At 41.1% G+C, this 26,104-nt stretch overlaps 1 protein-coding gene across 3 annotated transcripts; it reads left to right on the plus strand.

Moving 5' to 3' along the window:
• On the plus strand, positions 1 to 26,104 carry LOC136444642 (TPR repeat-containing protein DDB_G0287407-like). Of its 3 annotated transcripts, none has more exons than XM_066442306.1 (25): positions 1 to 103; positions 3,686 to 3,795; positions 4,386 to 4,520; positions 4,986 to 5,054; positions 7,644 to 7,750; positions 8,128 to 8,261; positions 8,665 to 8,798; positions 9,809 to 9,907; positions 10,508 to 10,600; positions 11,037 to 11,093; positions 11,394 to 11,530; positions 12,293 to 12,404; positions 13,094 to 13,201; positions 13,619 to 13,792; positions 14,240 to 14,427; positions 14,822 to 14,997; positions 15,717 to 15,870; positions 16,227 to 16,341; positions 17,265 to 17,393; positions 18,186 to 18,304; positions 18,770 to 18,902; positions 19,442 to 19,561; positions 20,118 to 20,285; positions 20,697 to 20,777; positions 24,278 to 26,104. In XM_066442306.1, the coding sequence occupies exons 2-25, from the start codon at positions 3,733 to 3,735 to the stop codon at positions 24,536 to 24,538; spliced, it is 3,066 nt and encodes a 1,021-aa protein (XP_066298403.1). In that variant the 5' UTR covers positions 1 to 103; positions 3,686 to 3,732; the 3' UTR covers positions 24,539 to 26,104. The 3 variants fall into 3 exon arrangements, with proteins under 3 accessions (XP_066298403.1, XP_066298402.1, XP_066298404.1); XM_066442305.1 differs by lacking the exon at positions 1 to 103 and adding an exon at positions 2,145 to 2,299; XM_066442307.1 differs by lacking the exons at positions 1 to 103; positions 24,278 to 26,104 and adding exons at positions 2,145 to 2,299; positions 21,412 to 22,510.

A 26,104-nucleotide genomic window follows, 5' to 3' on the forward strand; every position in this document is an offset into this window, starting at 1 on the left:
TTTGAGGAGAGAGACTCGGGAGCTATAATAGGTCTGGATTCCAGGCTATCTGTAGGAGGCCTCTTTGTTGGAAATGTTGGCGTTTTTGAGCTGGAATTGACAGGTAATGGTTGTGGCTATTTCATTTAGTTAGAAAAACAGGGTTTTAGCCATGTTTGAAGCGTCCGGTACACTTTGAAATAAGTGTTGTTTGGATCTGCTCATTTTATCGGGTCCGTGTATTTACCGAAATACACGAAATACACGTCCGAAATACCGAAATACACATGAAGATGGCAGAAATATACCAAAATACAGCATGATTTGATGAGATAACATCACAGGTTGCTATGTGCCGGCATAAGATAATATATTTATATATAGCCCTGGCGACAAGAAAATGACAGAAAATACTTCGCGATCCCAGCGCGGCCGGTCGCCGCCATCTTTCTTACCATACGCCATGATGTTTGTTTTACTTTTTAGTGGTATCTTCTTCTGTCAGTCATTTACACAAACTGGTGGTGAAATCTACCAAAATACAGTATGGTTTGATGAGCAAACATTACAGGCTGCTATATTTCGGCACAGAATAATGTTATGGCCCTGATGACAAGGAAAATACAGAAAATACTTCGCGATCCCGACCGGCCCGCGGCCGCGTCATCTTTAAATTCTTACCATACGCCATGATGTTTGTTTTAAGTGGTATCTGGGTCATTTACACGCAAAAGGGTGGTGAAATGTACCGAAATGCAGTATGAGTTGGTGAGTAAACATCACAGGTTGCTACATATCGGCATCAAATAATGTATTTTATGGCCCTGGCGACAAGAAATCCGGAGAAAATACATCGTGAGGGTCCGCATTGCGGATCCCAGCGGAATTCGAAAATGGCGGATATGCGATTATTTCCCCGATGTTCACAGAATAACACATAACCCTAACCCTAAAAGCTAAAAACAACCCTAACCCCGTGAGGATGATCCTGTAAATGGAACAAATGAGAAAATAAAACTGACATCCTTTAGTAAGAAGATACCACTAAAAACAAGATGGCGGCGGCCGGCCGCGCTGGGATCGCGAAGTATTTTCTGTCATTTTCTTGTCGCCAGGTCTATAAATATAATATCTTATGCAGGCACATAGCAATCTGTGATGTTATCTCATCAAATCATGCTGTATTTCGGTAGATTTCTGCCATCTTCATGTGTATTTCGGTATTTCGGACTTGTATTTCGTGTATTTCGGAAAATACACGGACCGCCTTTTATCGGTAGGGCGGTCAAAGGTCATCTCGCAATGTTTTGATAGAATTTCACCAGTTGGCGCTGTGGAAAATCGGCGAAACTCATTAGATTGACACTTTAGAGATCAGACTTCGCTGCCAATGTGAGTTTTCCATGATCTAAAATTCAGGTAGGTGACTTTTGACAGCCTTTTTCTTATATGTTTACCATTGAAAGTCTAGGGGCCTGTGAATGGTGGACTTCAGCCTAACACTAACATGCTGTTGCCGGTTGATGACAAGTTCACTCTATAACGTGATTGTATGAGATTTTTGGAGAAAAAAAATGTGCTCCTCTGCAGTCGACCGTGACTGTCATTATCTGATTTATGTAAGTTAACGTTATCAAGACTTAAGATTAATAGAAATCAAAATTGTTGAAATCCTTTACGTTTTCAACAGCAAATATTCTTTTGGTGTGTGATATATGGATTGCTTTGAAAAATGGAAAAAAACACTAACAAAGCATGTAACCACAAAGCATGTGTAAGAGGCATGTTTAAAATTCTAGTCTATTTTGCTACCTTACAATATACCAGAATCAATGAAACGAATAGCAAAATGGTGAGTGAAAATTTGCGAATGTGAGTTCTGTTTTTTTTCTTTTAATTGGAAAAAAGAAATAGGAACGGCGCTTCCAAGAGGCACCAAATACAATTGATGAGGCCTTTCCCGCCTTTTAAATCTCTCCCAAAATAAATCGTGCCGTGCAAATTTTCGTCAGAGGTTTTATCAAGATTCAGATATGGAGTCGTCTTAATTTCTGTCCGTCAGCGCCTTTTCTGGCATTTTTCTAAAAGTAAAAGTGTAACGTTACGTATGACAACATCCCCGGATTTCTTTTGGACGCGCCCCTAACAGACGGCATGATGGGAAAATGGTCAAAGGTTATGAAAAGTTGCATCCTAGGTGATGAGCATCAATAGCCCCGGGGACATATTTCTTCATTCTGTGGAATTTACGACACGTTATCCTGTTACAATACTGTCTATACCGCTCATGTGCGTGCGGTAGAACATGTGAACACCTTAGGTAGGTCACGTTTTAGTCTACAAGTCGACAATGGTCGTGTTTTAGTTGAGGGGTGTGCCGAGCGTGCGTGTTGTTTTACGTCTTGCGTGCGATCAGGCTTTACTACGACTCAAAGGTTGATAATCCGGCCTGCTTGTGTTGTGCGAGTAGTTTTGTCGTAACTATAGTCACTAGCTACTCACTGTGTCAAGTAGCTAGCATACGTGGAGCTCGTAGATGTTTATAAAGACTGTAACTTATAAGAGAAGTAAAGTGGGTGACTTTCACTTCTGCAAAGTATCATGTTTTCCAGTGTGATCGTTGTAAGGTGTCAGACTACTAATCAACATGGCGGATCTATTGTCGAACTGTTGACACCAAACGTAAGCTTGAAGCAAGGAGCCTCCATGTAACCTCTTTGATTGAAGGAACCAATTGAATATTATGTGCAGAAAAATTCCTTCCCTTTACCATTGTTGATGTAACGTTACCTCATTTTGGTGGCAAAACTAAAAGTATTCTGGATAGTAAAATCTTCATGTAAAATTGTTACTGGCAATTAGGCCATACTGGTTCGATTACATGTATGACATCTATTGGACAATGCAAAATTGATGTGTGAAAAAAACATAACAGTTGGACAAAAAACAACTTACAATTGCCTTCATGATGAAATCTAACTTCTAAGTGTAAGAATTTAGGTTTTGAAAATGACCAAGAACACACGGTGTATTAAACAAACAATAGAGTTTTTTTGTTCTTTCACATTTTCTTGGAAGACTTTGAAAACTTTGCATGGTGTAACTGTAAGTTGACCAGTGGAAGAATATCTGTCAGTAAGCTAAACTGGTTTGAGATCACTTTCACTTCTCATAATATGCCTGATGATTTTGAACTGCCACTTGCCAGTCAAGGGTTGTAACTCAATGTAAGGTGTGTTGTTGACAGCCAATCATGACTTTGTCACCAGTTGTTATGAACAAAAACAATTGATTAGCCAAACTGATTTCCCAGTGTTGTCTTGCACTTGTGCGGGGTATGTGCTCAATACAACTGTTACAGTCTGGTCCAATAATTATAAGGTTGGGGACTAGCTACAGCTAGATGTATGATCTACATGTATGAGTCAGGCTTTTTTCTGATGACAGATCAGTGCTACTGCACTCAGCTGTACTTGTTGCACTTGCAGCTGGGCCTCATCAGCTACGAAAGACCGAGTGGCAGTAGAAAAGTTTCAGACTGAATAGAATGTTATGGAATTGATATGCCACCAGAGAAAAGTCTGACTCATACATACATCGCTAAAGAGTCCTGCTAAAGAGTCTAGTCCCTAGTCTCCATGGACCTCTCAATTTGATGCAAACAATTTGTAAAGAAATTAGCTCATGTTGATTTCTTGTTCCCCAGTGCCTGAGTTTGATTGTGCAGTGGTTCTAAAGGTGAGACTGTGAACTATGGGCTGTGGAGCTTCTCACAACTACAACTACCAGTCACAGGTGGAGAACGCATGGCTGCAGGTAAGACTTCCTACTTCCTATTCGTTTGTTTTATTAAGACAGTAAGGTGAAGGAAAAGGTAGTCCCATAGCCTTTTTGAGGCCATAGGGGCAGTGGGTTGTAATCCACTGTGTCTAGCTATAAAGCCGGGTATTGAAAAGCAGAGACCACCCCTCTCTTTCTCCTTTAACCTCAATCAAATTGAGGTACTTACACCTGGGTGGAGTGAGGAAAGTCATGTAAAGTGCCTTTCCCATGTGCACAACAATGGTGGCATGTCGGGGGATTTGAACTCAGGACCTCTGGGTTCTGGGCCAAATACCCTACACCATTGTGTCAACATGGCGCCATAAAGACCGTAGAGGGGAGTAATTAACCCTAACAAAATTTACAGAAAGGGAAAGCAATTGCATAGTCCTTCTGTTGTGGTTTCAAATCTTAGCAGTTGTTGCTCGCCCAAACATGCTACCAAACAGCTACTTTGGGAATTTCCGTGGTACAATGAACATGTAAATACTGTCTTCTCTGTCATCCCATTGTTCTTCAGTAAGCTAAAACAGCTATTAGTAAGACCTTGCAATATTGACATATTGTCCTACTGTTGACTGCAGGTTGAAGGTACTGTGGACAAGTCTGCTGGAAAGGGGAAACTCGTGATCAAGAGGGCAGGATGGAAAACCATCAGAATATTCGTATCCTCCACATTCAAGGACTTCAAAGCAGAGAGGGAAATGCTGGTAAAACAGGTGAGGTGGTATCTACTTACATAATTCCACCAGGGAACATAACTCCGCCACCCTGAACCGGGGATGCTACACTACTAGTAGAGATCTCTCAAACACACTGTTTTTCAAAGTGGAGGATTTATGTAACCTGGCGGATTAATGTCATATGGAGACTAGCTCCTTCAAGTTGGTGGAAGTTTTTCTACAAAAGTTACAAACTTTAGGATTAACATCAGCAAATGGTAATTGCTTCAACTATGCTGGGAAATATGACCTTGTGAAATTATATCTTAAACAGCAAACTTGAAATCCATGGTTCTATGTACAAATGGACAGTCGTATGCAGTGTTTACGCTAGATTGATGCATGGAGGGTAATCTCTGGGACGGGCCCAACTAATTTGGTATTTATGGACTAATTCGTCTTTAACATGCGAAATGACAAAATCAAGGCGTTAACATTCTTGCTCTCCTACCTGCACAATAGGTGTTCCCTGACCTGAGACTTTGGTGTGAGTCCAGGAGACTACATCTTGTGGAGTGTGATCTAAGATGGGTGAGTTTGTTTCTTTGTTTGTTTGCTCGTTTTATTAGGATCTCCATTACTAGTAGTGTGACATAAATTTCACACTATTCTTCCTGGAGTCCACTACAGTACAATTAAATTAAATGTAGAGAGCAAAAACTCATACAATTCTGTGGTAGACAGAAAATTAAACAAAATCAAATATGGTGAACTTAAAAGTAATGGGAGTCATCGGAGATCAACATAGAATAACGGAAACATAATCATGTATTGTGTGCAATACCGTGCCCTAGACACAGTGGATGACAACCCACTGTCCCTATGGCCTCAAAGAGGCTATGGGACTACCTTTACCTACCATTACCTTCTTAACCCTCAAACCACCGTATGGGGTCAAAACTGACCCCAGACGTATATCAACATGTGCCATTTTGATATTTCTAGTCGAAACCAAAATTCCTCCTAGGAGTTTGTTTGTATATATGTCTAATAACTTCTCATACGATTTTACCGAGATTGGCTGATTGTTGATTAAGTTATCCTAGAAAGTTTATGCATGGTCCAGTGGGGTCAAAACTGACCCCAGCAAAATCTGCACTCATATTCCCTATTGTTTGATACTTATCATCTTATAACATGTATGACAAGGGTTATTATGATCATAGTAACAAAATATCATTTTGTAGAAACATGAAAAAACTAAATTTTTTAATGAACGTAAATATTGTTGACGTTGCGACGTATTATGACGTCATTTATGTGGTTTTATTGGCGAAAACCACCGAATTCGGTATTTCCATATAGCTCAAAGGTACAAGATAAAACTTTAATAGAAATTCAGTATGATAAATTGTATATGTATCCAAAGAAGTTATTTGTCAATAGAAACAGGAACGACGTCAAAATGACGTCATAAAAATCATATTCATATTTAGCTACCACTGGTGAAATCCGCCATCTTGGTTCCGCCATCTTGAATTGTTCAAAATGCATTTTTTCATCAAATAACCTCAAAGCACAATAAAGATAGACTAAAACTTTTATATTAAGATTGTTTCTGTTACAATAAACATGGAAATGATGAAATTTGAGGTTGAAATAGCCGGTTATAGCTAATCTAATAACATCGTCCGCCATCTTAGATTTTGACCAATGACGTAATCAAATTTGCATATATTATGAATATCAAATCATAAAGGTTATAGTGAATTACATTAGATGGCATGGATATAAAAAGTAAGTGCAGTTTAAAAAGACAACCCTAAAATTACATTGTTAAATCCAAAATTAGGGACTTTTTCCAAATATGTCTCTCAGAAACCGGTTGCCATGGCAACAAGAAACCATTTTTTAGTTATTTCATTTATTTCAAAATGTTGCAAACAAAATTTTAGCAAGAGTGACCAAGTTTGGTTGTTCTAGCGTAAGCCATTCAGATGCAATATCTCATCAAGTGTTGGCGCAGGCCTCAAAAGAGCCCGCTTGTCTGAATAGCGTTAGTTGCAAAAGACGATGTTCCTTCTTTTTGCATAAATTATGATAGTAAGTAGAAATTATTCACAACTTATCATGTCAAACTGTCCCTTATAGATATATGGAACTATGCACATTTACAAATCACAAAAAGAGTCACCAAAAAAAGCTGTATTTGTAGAAAACATTGTGGGGTCAGTTTTGACCCCATACGGTAAGATTAGTCGTAAAAAAGCTACGGTGGTTTGAGGGTTAAACATGAAAGTACAATGTTTGTTGATACTACTTAGTGCTAGTTTGCTCTGGTATGCTCAGTTGTGTGTAAAATGTAGGTCATTTAGAACACAAAGACTCCGAAGAAAGGTTAGGTCCTGCCTCGTGTCATTGAAGGTCACTTGAAAAGACAGGTATTAAATATTCATGTTGTTTATCGGGTTGCCTAGGAGACGACGTACACAATGCTACAATCTGCTAATAATGATGGATTATAAAGCACAAGGTTGATACGTCAGGTGGAATTAGGCTCTATTGTGTGTCACAGCCCGGGATGTTTTAGTCTGAGTCCCTTAACACTGCATGAGTCACAACTGTGTGGATTCTAGCTATATTTAGATGTTGTGAATTATATTTTGGCCGGAAGCTTCAAAGGTAAAAAGAAGGCTTTCTATTGACAGATTTTGTGGTCCTGGAGAACTATAATCTGGCTCACTGAATGAATTGAATGAACAGTATTTGTTGATATGTAATTGTTAGACTGGCTTGTTTAAAGGAATATACCTGTATTTGGCTGTACTGCTGTAATTAAACATGTATGTACGAGTTGTGATACCAGTACAATGTATGAAACTGGTATTTCTTGCTGAACCAGTCGACAGAATATAGAATGGATATCAGTGGACTGTTTTTGATTGATTAGCAAATGAACAGTAACTGTAAACAGTCACACATTTTGTCAGAGGAATACCAGAATAAAGAAAATGAAGGAATATATAATTATAACAAACTGATAAGAATTATTCATCATCATATCATTATGATAAGAATTATTAATCAGCCTTTACAATGATACCAAATTTGTCATGTTCCTACATTCAAAGGTTTTATGAATGTGATATATGATGATTATTATTCAATGTGCTCATGCAGGGTGTCCCCAAAGACACCACCACAGAGACGACCCTCCGCACCTGTCTGAGTGAGATTGACAGGTGTCACCAGGACAACGTCATGCCATTCTTCGTCAATATGACAAGGTACGTTATCCATGGGGATGTCTCTCACGGTGCCTCACCTGGCCCAAACCTACACTACTCTCTGCCCAAGAGCCATATTTTGGCGTAATGGTTAGGGCGTTTGACCCAGCACCCAGAGGTCATGGGTTTGAATTCCGTGATATGTGACCAATGTTGTGTCCTAGGGAAAAGCACAAAAACGCAACACACAAGATCACTCCACCTTGGTGTAAAATGGGTACCCGACTTTGGTCGAGGAGGTAAAAGGCGGTGCAACGACAGTGATGAGCTCTGCCTTCCAATACCCTGCTCTAGACACAGTAGATAACAACCCACTGCCCCTGCAGCCTCAAAAAGGCTGTGGGACTACTTTAACCATTAACCATTTTATATCACAGTGAGCGGTGCGGTTGGGTCCCTGCAGTAGAAGATGTTCCCCAGGCTATTGTTGATGAGTACCGTTGGATATTTGGACTGTCCATCACCGAGATGGAGATCATGCACGCTGCTTACAGGAGGGACAATCCAAACTGTGAGTACCACAGAAGAGCAAAGTTCTTTATTCATGACCACATATTTAGCAAGAGCCAGCGTTTTGATGACTGTCTGTTATCTTCATCATGGCAATTCTGACTTGCTCAGTCACTGTGCACTGAAGCGTTGGCTCTTGGTAACATTTAGCACTCTGAAGTAGCCGTTTGGCAACCAATTCCCTATTTGTTACAGTCTAAGCTAGGCAGCAGGGAGAAGGTTAAATATGTGGTTGGGAATGAAGAACTTTGCTGTTCAGTTATTCACCAATCTGATGAAATTATTCACGGTTATGAGTCACACAAATTATTCACAAGAGCAAGCTGTACTCTTCTTCTTTTTTTGGCCCTTTGGTGAAAAAGTGAATCAGAATTTGTCCAGTAATCTTTCTTTTGTTGTTCCAGCCCTGTTCATGATCAGAGATGCTGCCTTCATGGACACGGTTCCAGACAGACACAAGAAGGAGTTTCTGGACGACAACCCCGTTGCACCTCACAAGCTCAAGATGCTCAAGACCATGTTACAGACTAGGTTTTCAGTAAGTTTCTCCCTTGCTTTCAAGTTGAGTGCTTAAAACAGTCATCTACAGTCAATTTCATATGATATGACTGGTTTATTTGTTGAATCTCTCTTCGCAGCCCAAAAAGGCTGAATTGCGGAATTCATTACATAGCTTGCAAAGATTACACACAATAAAATACTACATAGTACAACAATTAAATCTCACGGCACGTTAAAATCGACACTATACTGTATACATAAAATTTCCATTACATCTTATTGTTCGTGAGTTTTACAATATAAGGTATGGAACTGTTAAAAGCGTATCTCTTTGTGCGTGTTGGTATGAGGTCCAATTTATGTGTTTGTCGTGTTGCCCTCTTTGCTATTTCGCCTCTTCATTACTCCTCACCGTGATAGAAATGGAAAATAAAGTTACTAAATTTAAAGCTATAAGTTTCTAGACTATACAGCTGTGACTCATTGCGAAAGTGATTTTTAAGCTCAACCCAAGATTTCTTAGTTGAAGTTTGTCCAATGGTTGTTCACAATATAGTGTGTTACACCTGGCTGTAATTTATCAGTAGGGTACTCAGGGGATATCAGAATACTGATGCTGTATAATACAATTGCGGTCTAGTCCAAGCTCAATAGGAAGTTGCCAATACGATTACATTTTTGGATTCAGGAATTATCATTAGCAGAACCAGAGCACACTCCTCTGGAGTTGACTTATCCTTTAACTACCAAGTTAAAACACTACATGTAGGTGGCTTTCATGCCAACATTGAGCCCAGCTTACTGCTGCCAGTGATGGAATTCTGCAAGTTTGAGCCGTCCTGTTGTTGTGTTTGTCCCTTCAGGAGGATATCTAGAGTTATCTACTATGACTGCGAGTTTGACTAGTTGTTGTGTTTGTCCCCTCAGGAGGATAGAGTGATCTACTATGACTGCGAGTTTGACTAGTTGTTGTGTATGTCCCCTCAGGAGGATAGAGTGATCTACTATGACTGTGAGTTTGACTAGTTGTTGTGTTTGTCCCCTCAGGAGGACAGAGTGATCTACTATGACTGTGAGTTTGACCACATCGATACGGACAAAGACAAGGTGTATCTGAAGGGGCTGGACGGGCTCTTCACACAGAAGGTAAGGAACGGTCTAGCTATGGAAACTCTTCTTTCAGAAACTACAAAGCTCTTTCAGTTCTGTTTCCTTAGATGTAATGATTCTTTCCACTGATTATATAGAAGATAGAATCTATGTCTACCACTCTTCCTCAGGTTTGTCAATCACTAGTTCATCCTTTTAGCTTTCCAACTATTTATTCATCCCTTCATCTCTCCATCCATCCACCCATCTCTTTCATCTGTCTATTCATCCATCCCTTCATCACTCCATTTATTCCTCTCCATCTCTTCATCTCTTCATCTCTCCATACACCCATCTCTCCATTTATTCATTTCTCCATCCCTTCATCCATCCATCCCTTCATCCATCCATCTCTCCATCTCTTCATTTTGTCATCTCTCCATCCCTTGATCTATTCAGCTCTCCCACTATCCTTTACTTCATTCAGCCATCCCCTTTTCTATCTACATCTATATCCATACATTACCCCCCTGATTGTCTCTCCCCTCTTCCTTTTCTATGTGCTTCCATTTTTAAAATCTTACTCTCCAGTTAGCCATCCCCCATCCTTCCCTTCAGTCACTAATGTCCCAGCTGAGTGTGTCTGTGTTGTTGCAGGTTCTGGAGTTCTTTAAAGACAGGATTTCCATGCAGTACCCTCTCGATGACACCCCCGCCGACCCTTACCAGAGACAGAGGGAGGCTCATGAGGTGTGTTGTCCGGTTACTTTTTATAGTATATTGTTGAGAGATAGGTACATTGTAACTGTAAGCATATGCTTGTTTTCTTTTGAAATAAAGATGGCTAAACACTACATCTCAGCGGTAGCGTGCGTAGTCCAGTAGTTAACAGCCTTGCCTCTGGAACTAGAAGCCTCGAGTTCAAATCCGGCAGTGTAGCTCACCTGAAAATGGTTTTTGTCCTTGGGTCGGGACGTTAAGCAATGGTCCACTGTTCATTGTGGTGGTTGAAAAGAGCTAGGGGGATTTCCCTGATACAATGAACCTGTAAATACTGTACATAGCGTCTGTCTTTTTTGTCATGACCAGTGGAAGATTAGCTCTTCGGTGAGGTAAGCTGGATTGAGATCACTTTCACTTTGAATTCACTTTCACTTATTTACATTTTGTGACTTACATCTTCCAGTCCTTCATGAAGAACCGTGCAGAGGTCGTGCTGGGCAGGGACCAGGTGCTGAGAGAGGTAAGTTCATAGGTCGTACAGTCAAAGTTCATGAGGTCATAACCATATCAAACGGGTCTCATAAAAGTTAAGTTGTGTGTTGTGGTTTAACAAACTTCTGAGTTCTAAGTCAATCTAAATTAGCAACATGGTGGGAAAGGAATACATTTTTTGCTCTTTTCTATCTGTGACACCGTGGCAACTGGTGCTCAGGAGCCATGTTTGGCTATGTGTAATTGGGCTTTAAGGCACTACCAACACAGTTAAACTTTCAAGCTGAAGTGAGATCCTTTTTTTGCAACATGTCGGTATTGTCCACAGATCCAGGACCACATCGCTGGCATCGCGATAGAAGCGCCGCTGGTGTTGGTGGCCGGACCGGGGTCGGGAAAGTCAGCTGTCATGGCGCGGACAGCCAACGATACGGTCACCAAGGCCCTTAACAACACCATCCCTGGGTACGTGTGCTACCTCATGCATGTCATTGTTGCTTTACTTGAATTCATCAAAAACGCGACCCGTAGCAAAGCTGCATTGCACTACCACGGGACTAGCTACTTTAAAAAGCATCATGCTTCACCTCAAATGAGGACGCCTTGAAACGGAAAAAAAAAGATCACTTGACTCAAACTCTCTATTCATGCTAAGATTGTAAAACTCATTGACAAGAATATCAGTGAGAATGCATGGTATTTGGTGCATTGTAATAGTTTTGATTTTGATATTGTGATCCATCATTTACTAACATGTATGTGCCAATGGTGATCAATTTTTGTTTTTGTCTGTATTTCTTGACTGATAAACCTGGAAAACAGAAGGTAACTTTATCTAAAATCTCCTTCTACTTATAGGATAGGTTCACTTAGAAAAACTGATTTTAAAAAAGCCCACTGAGTCGTTGATCCCTTCAAATTCCTTGATAGATCCAAATGAGCTTGACTTTGGAGTATGTTTAGTATTAATACCTAAGGCTTTTCAATTTCAAGTTTAGGCCACACCAATTTAATTTCTTGGTTAACGAATTTTCATTTTCCCCCAAAAAAAAATTTTAGAGAAAAAAAAAAAATCATTAAAACGGAAGGCTGGCCCAGCCTTCTGTTTTCATGATTTTTATTTTTTTTAAATTTTTTTTGGGGGGAAAATAAAAATCCGTTAACCAAGAAAATAAATTGGTGTGGCCTTAGCTCCCCTTTAATGAGAGATTTCTGTTGCTGTTCCAGCGGAGGAGACAAAGGCTGGCACATCTTCTTCCACTTCGTCGGTGCCACGCCCGGGTCTACGGACCTGGAACTGATGCTGAAGAGGCTGCTCAAGGAACTCGGCGTCGTCAACGTGAGTGGAATTTTGGCAGACTATTACATTAGCTAGCAAGGCGTCTCTTGGACACCCTACACTAAGAAAACAAAGAAATGAAATCGCACATGTCCATAAAGAATAGAATGGCGTTTGAAGAACATTCCCTGAGCCGTGACCGGTGTCCCAGAGCTCGGTGTCTCGTAGGTATTTACTTCCCACTGGTGGCCTGGCTATATACTGTCAAACATTTCCGGAAATCACTACTAACTCATTACACAATTTTGTGGCTCATTTACATCTCCTTCCTCACTTTTGTAAAATGTCTGTATAGAAAATTGGCTTATTTTGTACTTATCATCTGTTGTAAATCAGTCAGACTATGTTAATCAAACACTTGCTTTCTTTTGGTTACGGGAATGCTGTTCATTTGCACATTCAGCCCTATGGGCATGAATATAGGGTTAATGACCCGCCCTGAGGTCTATACGGTGTGATAAGGCATGGTCGTTCCTATAACCACCGAATAAAGTACCATTTAATGGTAACGTTCGAACACCGGGTCCATAAAAAGTTTATAGACCCGCATATCCATATGAAGATTAATGACCTGCTTTTCGGGTCCGTATGAAGAATGCAGACCCGGAAATGGAGCCTTCTGATTGGTCGACGACATCTACCTATATGATAATATGCAATAAAGATTATCATGATTATTATTACTCCAGGACTCCACCATGCCTAAGGACCTGGAGTCTTCTGTGCAGCTGACCACAGCAGTCCTGTCCAACCCAAACACACGACCAACCGTCATCATCCTAGACGCCGTCAATCAGGTACTCTCACCTCTTACTACTCCTGTATCTGTATCTATGTAGCTGGAGGTATACTAGTAACTGCCATTCGGTGTAACACACCAGTTTCACAGGCACATGGTGCAGCAGCAGCTGGTTATATTACACTGAACGACCTGTCACACCTAACCTATGCACATCTAACTGTAAGCAATGTTTAAAGCTCACTAGTGACAATGCTCCTACACTGCTTGATGACAACTAGTTCAGCAGTTCTAGCTAAAAACAAATTTTTGAACACATTAATTCTGGGTTGATATCTCGAAGATACTCCAAACCTGTAAGCATTCATACAGGATAACAAAAGTTCTTTGTATGCACCCAAGTGTTTCATTCAAGCTGACATTTTTAACCACTGTGCCTAAAAATCATTAAGATGTTTGCTTGTTTGTGTCCCAGTTTGAGGAGGTGGCTGCTGCCATGAACATGAGCTGGTTACCGGGGAAACTGGCTCCTCAGGTCAGGTGTGTGTTCTCCATGATCGGGGAAACCCCGCCGCACAAGGCCCTCAAGACCAGGTCCATCAAACCTATTGAGACCAGCTTGGAGCCGCTGGACGAACAAGCAAGACAGGTAGGGAGCTAGGGGGTCTTGAGATAGTATTTTGCTGGACTGCGCCAAATTTCACCAAGCATTTGCAAAGTCGCACCAACAATTGGCGCAACTTGCCGTCTGAAATTGTGAATTTTAAGATTTGAAATTGGCCAAATAATGTAAATGGGGGAAAATGGTGCAAAGTGGCACAAGATCAGTGCTGCATATCTCATGTCACTGATCTTGTGCCCCTTACACGATGTTCATCACTCCAACCAGGTGTAAAAATGGGTACCTGACTTTGGCTGGGGAGGTACAAAATTTAAAAAGCTGTGGAATGAGGCCGTGCCCTAGACACATTGGATAACCCAATCCCCTTCAGCCTCAAAAATACTACCTTTTCCACTATGGGGAAAAAACTTCTCTAGAAGCTAACAGTGGATGAAAATAAAACTCCAACACAAGTCCCCTCCCTTGTTTCCCCAGGAAATAGTGAGGACGATGTTATCCAAGTACAACAAGAGGCTGGACCATGGGCAGATGAACAGCCTGCTGTCCAAGGACTCCTCCGCTAACCCCCTCTGGCTGTCCATCGCCTGCGAGGAGCTGAGGGTCTACGGGGTGTTTGAGAAAGTCTCCAAGAAGATAGAGGGTCTTGCCGATGGACTCTTAAAGTAAGCCCTGGCTTAGAGAACTAGAATTAATCCGGCAGGTTTTATACACGTACACACTTTCAAAAACAGTTTGAGATATCTCTAGTGCAGGGTGTTTGAGAAAGTCTCCAAGAAGATTGAGGGTCTTGCCGATGGAAAGTAAGCCCTGGCTTAGATGTATTGTATGAAAAGTAACCTCCAAATGTAAATTATACAAATTAGGACCTGATATGCAGCAACAAGGAAAATCTACGATGTGGTAACCGTTGTAGTTTGTAGACTGGTTAATGTGTCTTTGTTGATTTGTTGTATGATTTTGTTGACTGGTTAACAGGTTGTTGTGTGGTTGCAGTTTGTCGACTGGTTAATGTGTTTTTTGTTTTTTGTTAGTTTGTTGACTCATTGTTGTTGTTAGTTTGTTGACACAGGTTCTGGAGAGGTTTGAGGAGGAGAATGGAGGGTTCCTGTTGGTGGCGACCTTGTGTCTGCTGGAGTGTTCAAACACAGGACTGTTGGAGACTGAACTGCTGAGGATACTGGTTGATGAAGACAACCTCATGCCGAAAGACATGCCACATAAAAAAAAGCGAGGTAGGACTTTCTTTTCTTTCTTTCTTAATATTGCCTGCTTTACCTCATTAAGTTGAGGACTGCTAGCACGGTACGTAAGACGTTTACAAGACTGTAAGGTTTTGGACCATCGCACACCGGGGCATGCCCCTACTCTTTTTCGAAAGGCGTGGTGGGTTCTTTTACGTGCGCGGGGTTTGGCTCTCACCAAACACGGGACCTCCATGTAAAGTCCTATCCAAGGGACGTCCCTAACCCGAGATGAGCTAGGTACTCATTTACACCTGAGTGAAGTGAGGAAAGTCGTGTTAAAGTGCCTTTCCCAAGGGCACAACGTCGGGGCGCATCTTCAGACATGTCTAGGGAGCAAGCCGGAATCGAACTCGGGTCCCCTTGTTTGACAGTCGGGTGTTCTTTCCATTACGCCACACGACGCCATACAAGAAGGACAGCAGGACATTAAATCTCACACTCAGGCTTAGGAAAGAAATGTTGTGTTTCTGCTAAGGCCATGTTGTTTCTATTATATGGATGACATCCTCTGGGAACCCTAAACTGATGTGAGCGTGCAGAGAAAAAAAAATTGGCAGAAACAAAAGTTACTTTCATTATGAAATCTATGTCGTCCAAAAGGTTGAACAAACGACTGAACACACATCATATGGTGTAGCAAATAATAGATTCTTTATAATTTCATTTGTTCACATCTTTTTCTCTGACTTTGGAATCATTTTTTTCAGGCAAAGGCAACTCGGAAAAGCTTGAGATTCTCCCGATGGCGAAGTGGGCGGTTGTTTACCGAGGATTGCGCACGTTTCTGCGGCCGTTCGGGGAGAGTGGGGAGGGCAGGCTGGATTTCTACCACCGGTCACTAAGCAAAGCCGTCAGGTCAAAGTAGGTGATGAAATCAATTGCTTTGCATTGAATAGTGTGATCATTTATTATTACAACATATGAATACTGTTATTGTGTCCGCCAAACCTTGTGACATCAAGATTATCTTGCACTTGGGCAATAGAATGCTACAACTGGCTGTAAAATCTAGTGTATGTTCTGTGTTCAAGTGTTATGTCTGTATCAGTATAGACAGTATATCTGCCCTTTGGCGTAACGCACTAGCTTCTGTATCTGTATTTGTATTGCCGGTATAACGACTCTTTGGTGCAACGAGTTCCATTCTACTAGTTCTCGGAAAATACAATCCTAGGTTAATAAGTCTGGCATGACTATTTCTTGTTGTGTACTACTAGGTATTTCCTGGTGGATGAGGCGGATGAAGACAGGGTCGAGGCCAGGTACAACTGGTGGCACAGCAAACTGGCCAACTTCTTCCAACACGTGGCTAACATCGACAGGAGGGTGGAGGTAAGACTGCAGAAACATTATGTGATCAACAAACATACTAGGGTTGGATACTGGTTTGCTGGACCTGATTTGGACCTTTATAACATCCAAGAACCGAGTCCAAAAAACCTGAAAGCCTAAAACCTGAGTCCAAAAAAACCTGAACAAAGTACAAATATATTTCTATTTTGTTTGATAAAAAGTGTTTTGAGTCTCCCCTCTGACAAAAAAGGCATTTAAAATATGTGTAACATTCAAATATCAAACAATGGTTTATCTTGAAAGTCTTCTCACCAAGAAATATTTATAGTCGTGCGTGTCAGTATTAATTCTCTATGCTTAATATCGGTCTAATAAAACAAAACATCAACTGGACAGGATCAGGGCCAGGTTCAGGTCCGGACCTGAACCTAAATCTCTGGACCTAAACTTGGACTTGGACCTTATCAAGCCAAACCGGTATCCACCCCTAAGTCATACTATGGGCCTTGATCATATATTATGTAACCTCATGATTATGTGGACCATTACTGAAAAAGTTTGATATGCATATTTTAAGTTCGCAGTTGTTTTATGTTCACGGTCTCAAAACCACAACAAAAATTTTACTTATTTGTCTTCTGCCTGCCTGCCCTCATGTCCAAATGTTACATGTGCATACTACACATTCAATTTGTACAACTTTATGATGTTAGGAGGCAACTGTTCTGTCCGTCTGTAGCACCCTGGCCTAGTTGCTAGTAAATGGTTTCTGACTGGCACCGGTGTTTCCATTACAGTAGCAGTATGTGACTACAGTGCTATCGCGGACTCAATGCCACCGCAAACACTCAATTTTCTCCTTACCGCAAAATCCAATTACTGCAGCCATGAATGCATGTTACTGTTTAAGGATATCAGTTAAATTTCCAGTAACATACCAACATCCATGTCTGACTTAACAGGAGTACCCCTACCAGCTGACTAAGATAGGTGACCACAGTAGACTTGCTGAGTGCCTGCTAGACTGGGACGTGTTTGATCACCTGTACAACGAGGACTACAGCAGCCAGCTGCTGGCCTACTGGAGAGCTGTGAGTGTTCAACATAGTTGTCTTCTGTAGTAGTATCCAATATTTGATTATACTGCCGCTGGGGTCCCTGGGGTGAGCAGCGGTCGGCTATATGAATGGTTTATTTATTTCAGAGAGTAAAATAATGCACAACAGTAGCAGTCAAGCGACTGAATTGTAGCTGTAGCATTTACATTAAAAATTGTTCACGTCAATTCACAATTAGATATGAAATACATGGTACAAAAACGCATTGATTATTAAAACCATTAATTCTTTAAGACAATAATACAAAGATCACAGCGATAGACATTGCATATGTGTATTAAGTAAGCGGAAAATAAATGGTACGGCACTGTTTCGATAGCGGTTTGTATGGCAACGAGGATCGTTCAATTTGTGCGACGACCTAGTTAGGCGCCTACTAACGTGACCTCTGGTAAGTGGTAGAAAGTTACGAAACTGATCGGATTGGCTGAGAGTGATCGCCTGACGGCTAGTCTTCACACCACACTTTCAGGCGGCTCTGTCCAGGGGGTTCGCGCTCAGTTCAGTTCTAATTGACCATGGAATACTACAAGGTCACATGTGGCCAGTCTTCAACTGTGACCTGTCTGGCCGTAATTCTGCCCCTCAGGAAGCCAAAGAATGCCCTATAATAAGTTTAAATTCTCTAAAACGCATCACTGTGGAAGGTAAAACCTACATCATCCCCCTGCTTGGTTGCTCCGCTCCCTCACAATGCTCCCCTTTGCAATTTTTTTTCTAGAAAAACCCCTGTACAGAATGATGAAATTTTTGTCTTTTTTTCAGGCTGGAGGAGCAGAAGAGATGGAGACGAGGTATAAGGCATCTCTGAAGGAACTGGAGAGCAAGGAGGATGTCTCCAAGGAAACCCTGGGCCTGAGGTACCTTCAGGTGTCCAGAGTCATGTAAGTCTGATGTCCTTTGTGTATGTCTGCTGACCACAGAAAATCATTTAGATACAGGTCCAAAATACTGGATCTTGATGTATCGGTTACTTTTAATTTCCTAATATATAGATTTACACTTACATGTGACCAAAGATGTACAAATCCTACCACAGCCAGAAATCTAGCTCTGGAAAAGGTGAAAATGACTTGACGTTGAAAGTTTGAGATGTTAACAGTGGACACTTGTCAAGATGCCAACAGTTTACTAACGCTTCTGTCATCCTTGAAGACCACATGTCACTTTGTCAAATTTTGCAGGTACAGGTACAGATACAAGGGGATGGATCTGTGCCTAAACCTAGTCTTAGAGCTTCGAATTGGAGATAGGCACCGTCATCTGCGCCACTAAATGGTTTCGGGAAGACTTTTTTAAAAACTTTTAAAAATTGAACTGTCTTTTATTGTACGTTGTATATTTTACAGGACCCAGGGAGGCCGCCATGATGCTGCGGAGGAGATGCTCGCTCCCGCGGTCAGGATCGAGCGGGAGGACCTGGGAGCACGGCCCGAGAGGATGGCGCAAGTCTACGAACTCACCGCCACCATCTTTACTGAGGTACAAACCACACTTCTGTCACAGGCCTGTCCTTAGTGCTGATTGGGCAGTCCCTGTCCTGTCCTAAGCGCTGATTGGGCAATCACTACCCTGTCCTCAGTGCTGATTGGGCAGTCAAAGGCCTGGCCTGTCCTTAGTGCTGATTGGGCAGTCACAGGCCTGGCCTGTCCTTAGTTCTGATTGGGCAGTCACTGTCCTGTCATCAGTGCTGATTGGGCAGTGACTGTCCTGTCCTCAGTGCTGATTGGGTAGTCACTATCCTGTCCTCAGTGCTGATTAGGCAGTCCCTGTCCTGTCCTCAGTGCTGATTGGGCAGTCACTATCCTGTCCTTAGTCCTGATTAGGCAGTCCCTGTCCTGTCCTCAGTGCTGATTGGGCAGTCACTATCCTGTCCTTAGTTCTGATTGGACAGTCCCTGTCCTGTCCTTAGTGCTGATTGGGCAGTGTTAACATTGGGATGAATACTCTCTGTTTACATTATGCCTCTGAATCAACTTTTATGACTGTATATTTAAAACAATGTAACTCTTATCTTTCAGAAACTGAAGCTGTATGACTTTGTAAGTCCCCAGCAGCTGACAGAGCTCAGGCCAGCGATTCATAACGGCATCAAAGCCGTGGAACTCAGGGAAACTTTACCTCAGGATGATAAAAACAAGGTAACAGTCATTCACCATAGTATGCACCTCAATGTGAATAGTGTTTATGCATTTGTGTGGCATGTACAGTACATGTATATTTGTGTGTATGTGTGCAAATTACCCAATTTTTTTTTCACTTCACTCCAAGGGTGTGATGTAATTTGTTTTGGGCTTAAATGCATGTTTGTCTATATTATATATCTGTCTGACTGTGTATCTGTGTTTGTATGTGTATGCATGTTGACATATTGTATATATATATAATACAAAAAAAATGATGTACACACACACACACACACACACACACACACACACACACACACACACACACACACACCGTCACACACACACACACACACACACACACACACACACACACACACACACACACACCGTCACACACACACACACACACACACACACACACACACACACACACACACACCGTCACACACACACACACACACACACACACACACACACACACACACACACACACACACACACACCGTCACACACACACTTAGTAGAATACAGTAGAATTGAAATATTCTTGTGAATGTTTCTCCCCCAGTTCAAGCTGGCCAAGACTCGGATGCAGCTGGCGTTTAACATGGAGAGTTGGCAGGCATGTCTGCTGGACGAGAGACAGTACCCCGCTGCCACAGCCTTCCTCGACAAGGCACGGGCCTCTCAGGAGGGCAACAAACACATCGACCTGGCCATGGAGACATTCAAACAGGTCAGTACTAACTAAAGACGCTTTAGACACTCATAACTTCTCAACAAACACATCGACCTTGCCATGGAGACATTCAAACAGGTCAGTACTAACTAGAGATGCTTTAGACACTCGTAACTTCTCAACAAGCACATGGACCTGGCCATGGAGACATTCAAATAAGGTCAGTACTAACTACAGACGCTTTGGACACTCGTAACTTCTCAACAAACACATCGACCTGACCATGGAGACATTCAAACAGGTCAGTACTAACTAAAAATGCTTTTGACACTGAATGAAAAGATTCTTTAATTTGTTCAAAATGAAATTGTTATGGAGAGGGGTAGTGATGCAAATGAAGGAGTAGCCCTAACTAGTGCAAGCAATTTTCATGTCGTCATCTCATTAGTTTTTTATTTTTAAACCCAGCTGCGAGATCACGGGCATCTTGCTGAGGCCATCATGACCAAGGCCATCCTGGCGGACAGAGGCAGTCAGGTGCAACTGGAGGTAAGGCAGGGTTAGGATTAACCATGTGGAAATAGAATTATAACAGTACCTTAAGGGTTCATGTTAACCATGTGGAATAATATTATAATAGTTTGTGGGGTCAAACATCATCTTGAATCATGTATGAATGCATTGACAATCAAGCAAGCTAGTCTTCCAATAATGTTACTTACCAGCTACATACACGTATCTGACTGTACATTTCTGTGTTTTCTAAAACAGTTACAAGATTCCCTTAGTTTAGGCAACAGACATGCACACACACACACACATACATGTACATATGCCTCCAGGAGGAATAGGTCAGCAGCAAATTGAACATCAAACACTCCTGATGTCACCGATCTTGTGCCCTTGGAAGAAAGGCACTTTACATGACTTTCCTCACTCCGCCCAAGTGTAAAAATGGGATTGGTATATTACATGTATGTGTGTGGGTCACAACACCAGCAATAGCTGCCTGTGTCTTACATGTATGGCACTGTTGCAATTCTAATCAAATCAAATCCTGTACACACTGTTACATGTACACATTGCCCATACACACACACACACACACACACCTGTATACATCAGGATTTTGCAACCGAAACTGCTGTCCTAACGATACTCCCCTCCCATGCATGCAAATCAGCTGTACCAGGAATCCCTTAGTAAGTGCCTTGAAAGTTACGGTGAAAACCACATCCTGACGACAAGACTCTACATCAACATGGGGATATACTATGAGGATCGGCATCAGTATGAAGATGCATACAGGCACTTCAAAAAATGGCACCAGGCCTGCTATGAGATCTTCGGTCCGGACCATCCCAAGACAAAGCGAGCAGAGGGGACGCTGAATGAGGATTACTACAGAATGATTGCACGGCGGCTGGAAGAGGAGGGGTAACCTCCCTCATGCATGCATGGTACATTCCAGTACAAACCTCCTCCTGTGTACTGTGTTGCTGCGTCCCTTGGCTTTATGGCTTCAATCTTGACCATCAATGCAAGATGCTCTGAAACTCTTCGCCCTAACCAGTTATACTGCAGCTTGTTTAGAATTTACACACTCTTATAAGTTTACATTCCAGTACAAACCTAGTCCCGTTTTGCCCTTGTGTGCTTAGCGTTGCTGCGGCCCTTGGCTTTATGGCTTCAATCTTGACCATCAATGCAAGATGCTCTGAAACTCTTCGCCCTAACCAGTTATACTGCAGCTTGTTAGAATTTACACGCACTTATAAGTTTACATTCCAGTACAAACCTAGTCCTGTTTTGCCCTTGTGTGCTTAGCGTTGCTGCGGCCCTTGGCTTAATGGATTCAATCTTGACCATCAACACAAGATACTCTGAAACTCCATGCCCTAACCAGTTATGCTGCAGCTTGTTTAAAGTTTACACACACTCAAGTTTACATTTCTGTACAATCCCATTTTTTCCTTGTGTGCTGTGTTGCTGTGGCCCTTGGCTATATTGATTCAATCTTGATAGTCGATGAAAATCCTCTGAAGTGATCTGCCCTAACCTGTAATGCTGCAGCTTGTTTAAAGTTTATATTCCAGTATAAAGCAGCTTCTTCCTTGTGTGCTGTGTTGCTGTGGCCCTTGGATTTATGGCTTCAATCTTGCCCATCAATGCAAAATGGTCTGAAGTGCTCTGCCCTGACTTGTTATGCTGCAGCTTATTTAAAATTTACACACACTAAAGTTTACATTTCAGTACAAACCTGTTTCTCCCTTGTGTGCTTTGTTGCTGTGATACAAAATCCTCTGAAGCTCTGTTCTTTTACCTGTTATATGCTGTAGCTTTTTTTCATACAGAAAAGTTTACATCAAAAGGGCTGTTCATGTCAGTCAAACGCAACCAGTCATCATCAACCAATGAGACTAGTGTCTTCCTGACAGCATCTTCGTGATTTACTGGTACAATGATGGTGTGACAGCTAGACCTACATGTAATGTCATATTTGGGCCGTGATAACGTTTGATATGGGTATTCCTGACTGGGTGATATCTTTGGTTATCACACAGGTTTCCATAGAACCATTTGGATGCACTTTGTGTGCACCGAGTGCACCACTTTCAAAAATTGAACACTGCAATATTATTGTTACAATTCTTCTGATGGCATTTCGCATTGAAATGTGTGTTTTTTTGGGTGGTATGACATATTGAATAGAATACAACATGATGTACTCTGTATCATCCTCGGTCCCAGCCTTCCTGCAGGTTTCATTGCCTTCCGGCTGATCCGATTACTAGGGTATTTCGGAAAACAACTTGTTGTATTCGAATTCTATGTCGATAATGGTGACGACATGACCTCTGACCTGATTTTGACATGATCTAGGACCTGTCTGCTTCAGCTTCATCCTGAGCATGGATGAGAAATAATCACAATTTGGCTGGCCTGCGCATACTTCTGTTACCCTTTACCGATCACTTCTTACTCAATCTTATCTTTGTGTGGTATTGTCTTACTTCTTTAGACAATTTTGCTCTAACACTTATATAGTTAAAAAGCTGCCTGCTCACGAGAGAATGTGTAAGTTTTGTACAATGAATGCAGTGGAAAATAAAATCCATTTTATTTGCCAATGTCCTCTATATGACGCCGAAAGAAACGAATTATATAAAACAGCTTCCGTTAATTCCCCTAGCTTTCACCATTTGACTAACTTACAAAAATCAATCTTAATACTAAAATCAAGCAACCCACTTACGATACAAAACATGGGTCTCTTCATTTTCCACTGCCTTCAAAAAAGAAGTCAAACCCAACCATAGTCAACCATAGTTAACATAGAACTTTCACAGTAGACTAGAAAACTATGTCGATTCCCATGTATATCCATGTACTTGTTTGTCTACAATCAGCCTTCGGGCATGAACTTGCAATAAAGTTATTATTATTATTATAATCATATAACTGTCCTCGTAAGGACAGACTGAAGCAATCATAATAACTCAGAGGGTAGGGTAGAAAACCTGAGCATGACTCACAATCTTGGTGGCACAGAACTGAGCACACCGAGGCATGAACCTGGTCTTCAAGCTTTGTTTTCGTTATTTTCTTACAGCAAAGCCTATTTTTTCAGAATTCGAAATCCAACAAATCAAATTGGTGTGACCATAGGAAGGTAGAACTTTCTGTAACAGTTGGTGTCAAAATATGAGCATTTTAGGGTTAATTTCAAATGCTACGTGACTGTGAAAAAAACAGTGTTTTTCAAAATCTGAAAAAAAAAGAGACAGGAATCCGAGAAATAAGAATTCAGCAATAATATGGCCTTTGAACAAAATGTTTATTTGGATATTATCATAATATCAATTTGTGAATGCAAAGGCAATATGTGTACAACCTATAAGTGATTTATGGAACCAATGTTTCTGTGACCATCTGTCAGTTCTCATTGCAATGCAGCACAGGTGTTGCTGCTTATAGATGTGTTCCCAAGCGCAAAGTATTTACAAATAGTGTATATATATTGATTTGTGTTTGTTACCTCCCCACAGTTGTATGAAGAAGCCTTAGCCCTGTGTCTACAGACCTACGGGGAAAACCACATCCTGACCTCTCGACTCTACATCAACATCGGCATCTACTACGAGGATAGAGGACAATACAGGGACTCTTACAAACACTTTAAGAAGTGGTACGAGACTTGCCTGGTCGTGTTCGGTCCCGACCACCCCAAGACGAAGCGAGCGGCGGGGACGTTGGAAGAGCCGTTGTATCGTAGGGTTCGACAGATGGATGAACGGGGGGAACTGTAAGGGCTAGATTGTGTCTAACTAAAGGGCCCCTCACACTTGTGCATATATTCATAATATTATGATGATGATGATGAATGGTTTATCAAGAAAACTTTCACAAACTGACAGTGGCAGTCAAATTCATGACCAAATTGTAGTCAGATTTACAAAAGGATCACCATTAACCGACTAGGTAAAATATGGTGACATATCTAAAATCATCAAATGTTAGATAAAGCAGTACATTTAAAAACCGAAATGTAAGACGAATACTCGCATGAGTTGCGCACTAACATTTTTTTTTGCTTTAGGTTAGGTTTGCAAGGAAGAAGATGTTTCCTACTTTGACCCACCATTGGTTATCAAACCAAAGAAATGACTTTATTGGCATGCATACTTTACATAAACCCCAAAAATGTTAATACACAGCTCATGCGGACTTGTATATATTATGCACATTCAAGTGTGAGGGGGGCTTAAAGCATGTTGGCAACGTACCTCGCTGTGTCCTAAATTGGATTTTTTACCCTTGACTTTACAATAATATCTTGCAAAATGCACATTAGTCAAGTATGACTAAAAAGACAACAAAACACACAAAGCATAGAAAGATTTGTTTGTAATCGATGAAAGTCGTTGAGCACTCTGTCAAATTGCTTGGTTGCAGTGAGGTTGCCAATAAGATACCCGCTTTAGGCGCATGCTTGTCAGAAAAATCAACATTTAGAGTTGAAAGATGTTGTCTCTATCTCAAACTAGGACTAAATGCTGCCATGGAAAAGTCCAATCAAAATCAGGAATACTTTTTGAAAGTTTTTTAAAAAGGTGATGTGATGTGGTGGGGTCGTGCAAAGATATACTATAATTACTGTAGAAAATGTTTTACATATGTATGGTATAAAAGAGTTTAAGATGTTGTATGTAAATAGAGTGTTTTACATTATTCTTGAAAAAATTGTGTATTTTTGAAGCACTTTCACCTTAACTATGCAACTGCATTGCAATCACGTTGTTAGGTGCAATAGGTATTGATATATCGACACAAGTTTCCTATTGGTGGACTTAGAAATTAATTAACCAATCAGAGCATCTATTGATAGTTCAAAACAATTTTTTATTGGTGGACTTAGAATTAGTTGACCAATCAGAGTGTAGGTAATTTGTGCATGGGATAGTCTACCTGAAGTTTGTGGGTTGGATCGATAAACGTTTTGGATCCATGTTTGCTGGGAAAAAGCAGAAAGAGATCAAAAACGTTAACTAGAAAGATGATTGATTTTGATAGAAAAATCAACATGCAAGGTAAGAAATTCTGCATTCATTCTGTAGTTGAAATAATCATGGACTAATGCTGGTTACAAAAAGCTTTTGTTGGACACTGGAACCAAACTTGATGAGATTATGTGATATATAAGCAACTCTGTTTCGGAGTTTAGCAATGATAGATTTGATAGATTTTTTGTTCTGATGTAGTTAGATATTGTTGGGTGCCTTGTAGAAATGTGGGCATGTTGAATGTGAATATTCTAATGACAAAGATGCATACAGTCTTTGAGAAGATGCATACAAGTTTAGAAATGATCTTCA

This window comes from Branchiostoma lanceolatum, chromosome 11, assembly GCF_035083965.1.
Source record: "Branchiostoma lanceolatum isolate klBraLanc5 chromosome 11, klBraLanc5.hap2, whole genome shotgun sequence".
In the NCBI taxonomy this organism is placed as follows: Eukaryota; Metazoa; Chordata; class Leptocardii; order Amphioxiformes; family Branchiostomatidae; genus Branchiostoma; species Branchiostoma lanceolatum.

Coding starts and splice junctions, on each gene's coding strand:
- LOC136444642 (XM_066442306.1), top strand. CDS start 3,733: ATGGGCTGTGGAGCTTCTCACAACTACAACTACCAGTCACAGGTGGAG. Junction 14,998..15,716: donor GCCACATAAAAAAAAGCGAG/GTAGGACTTTCT, acceptor CATTTTTTTCAG/GCAAAGGCAACTCGGAAAAG. Junction 18,305..18,769: donor CTTCAGGTGTCCAGAGTCAT/GTAAGTCTGATG, acceptor TATATTTTACAG/GACCCAGGGAGGCCGCCATG.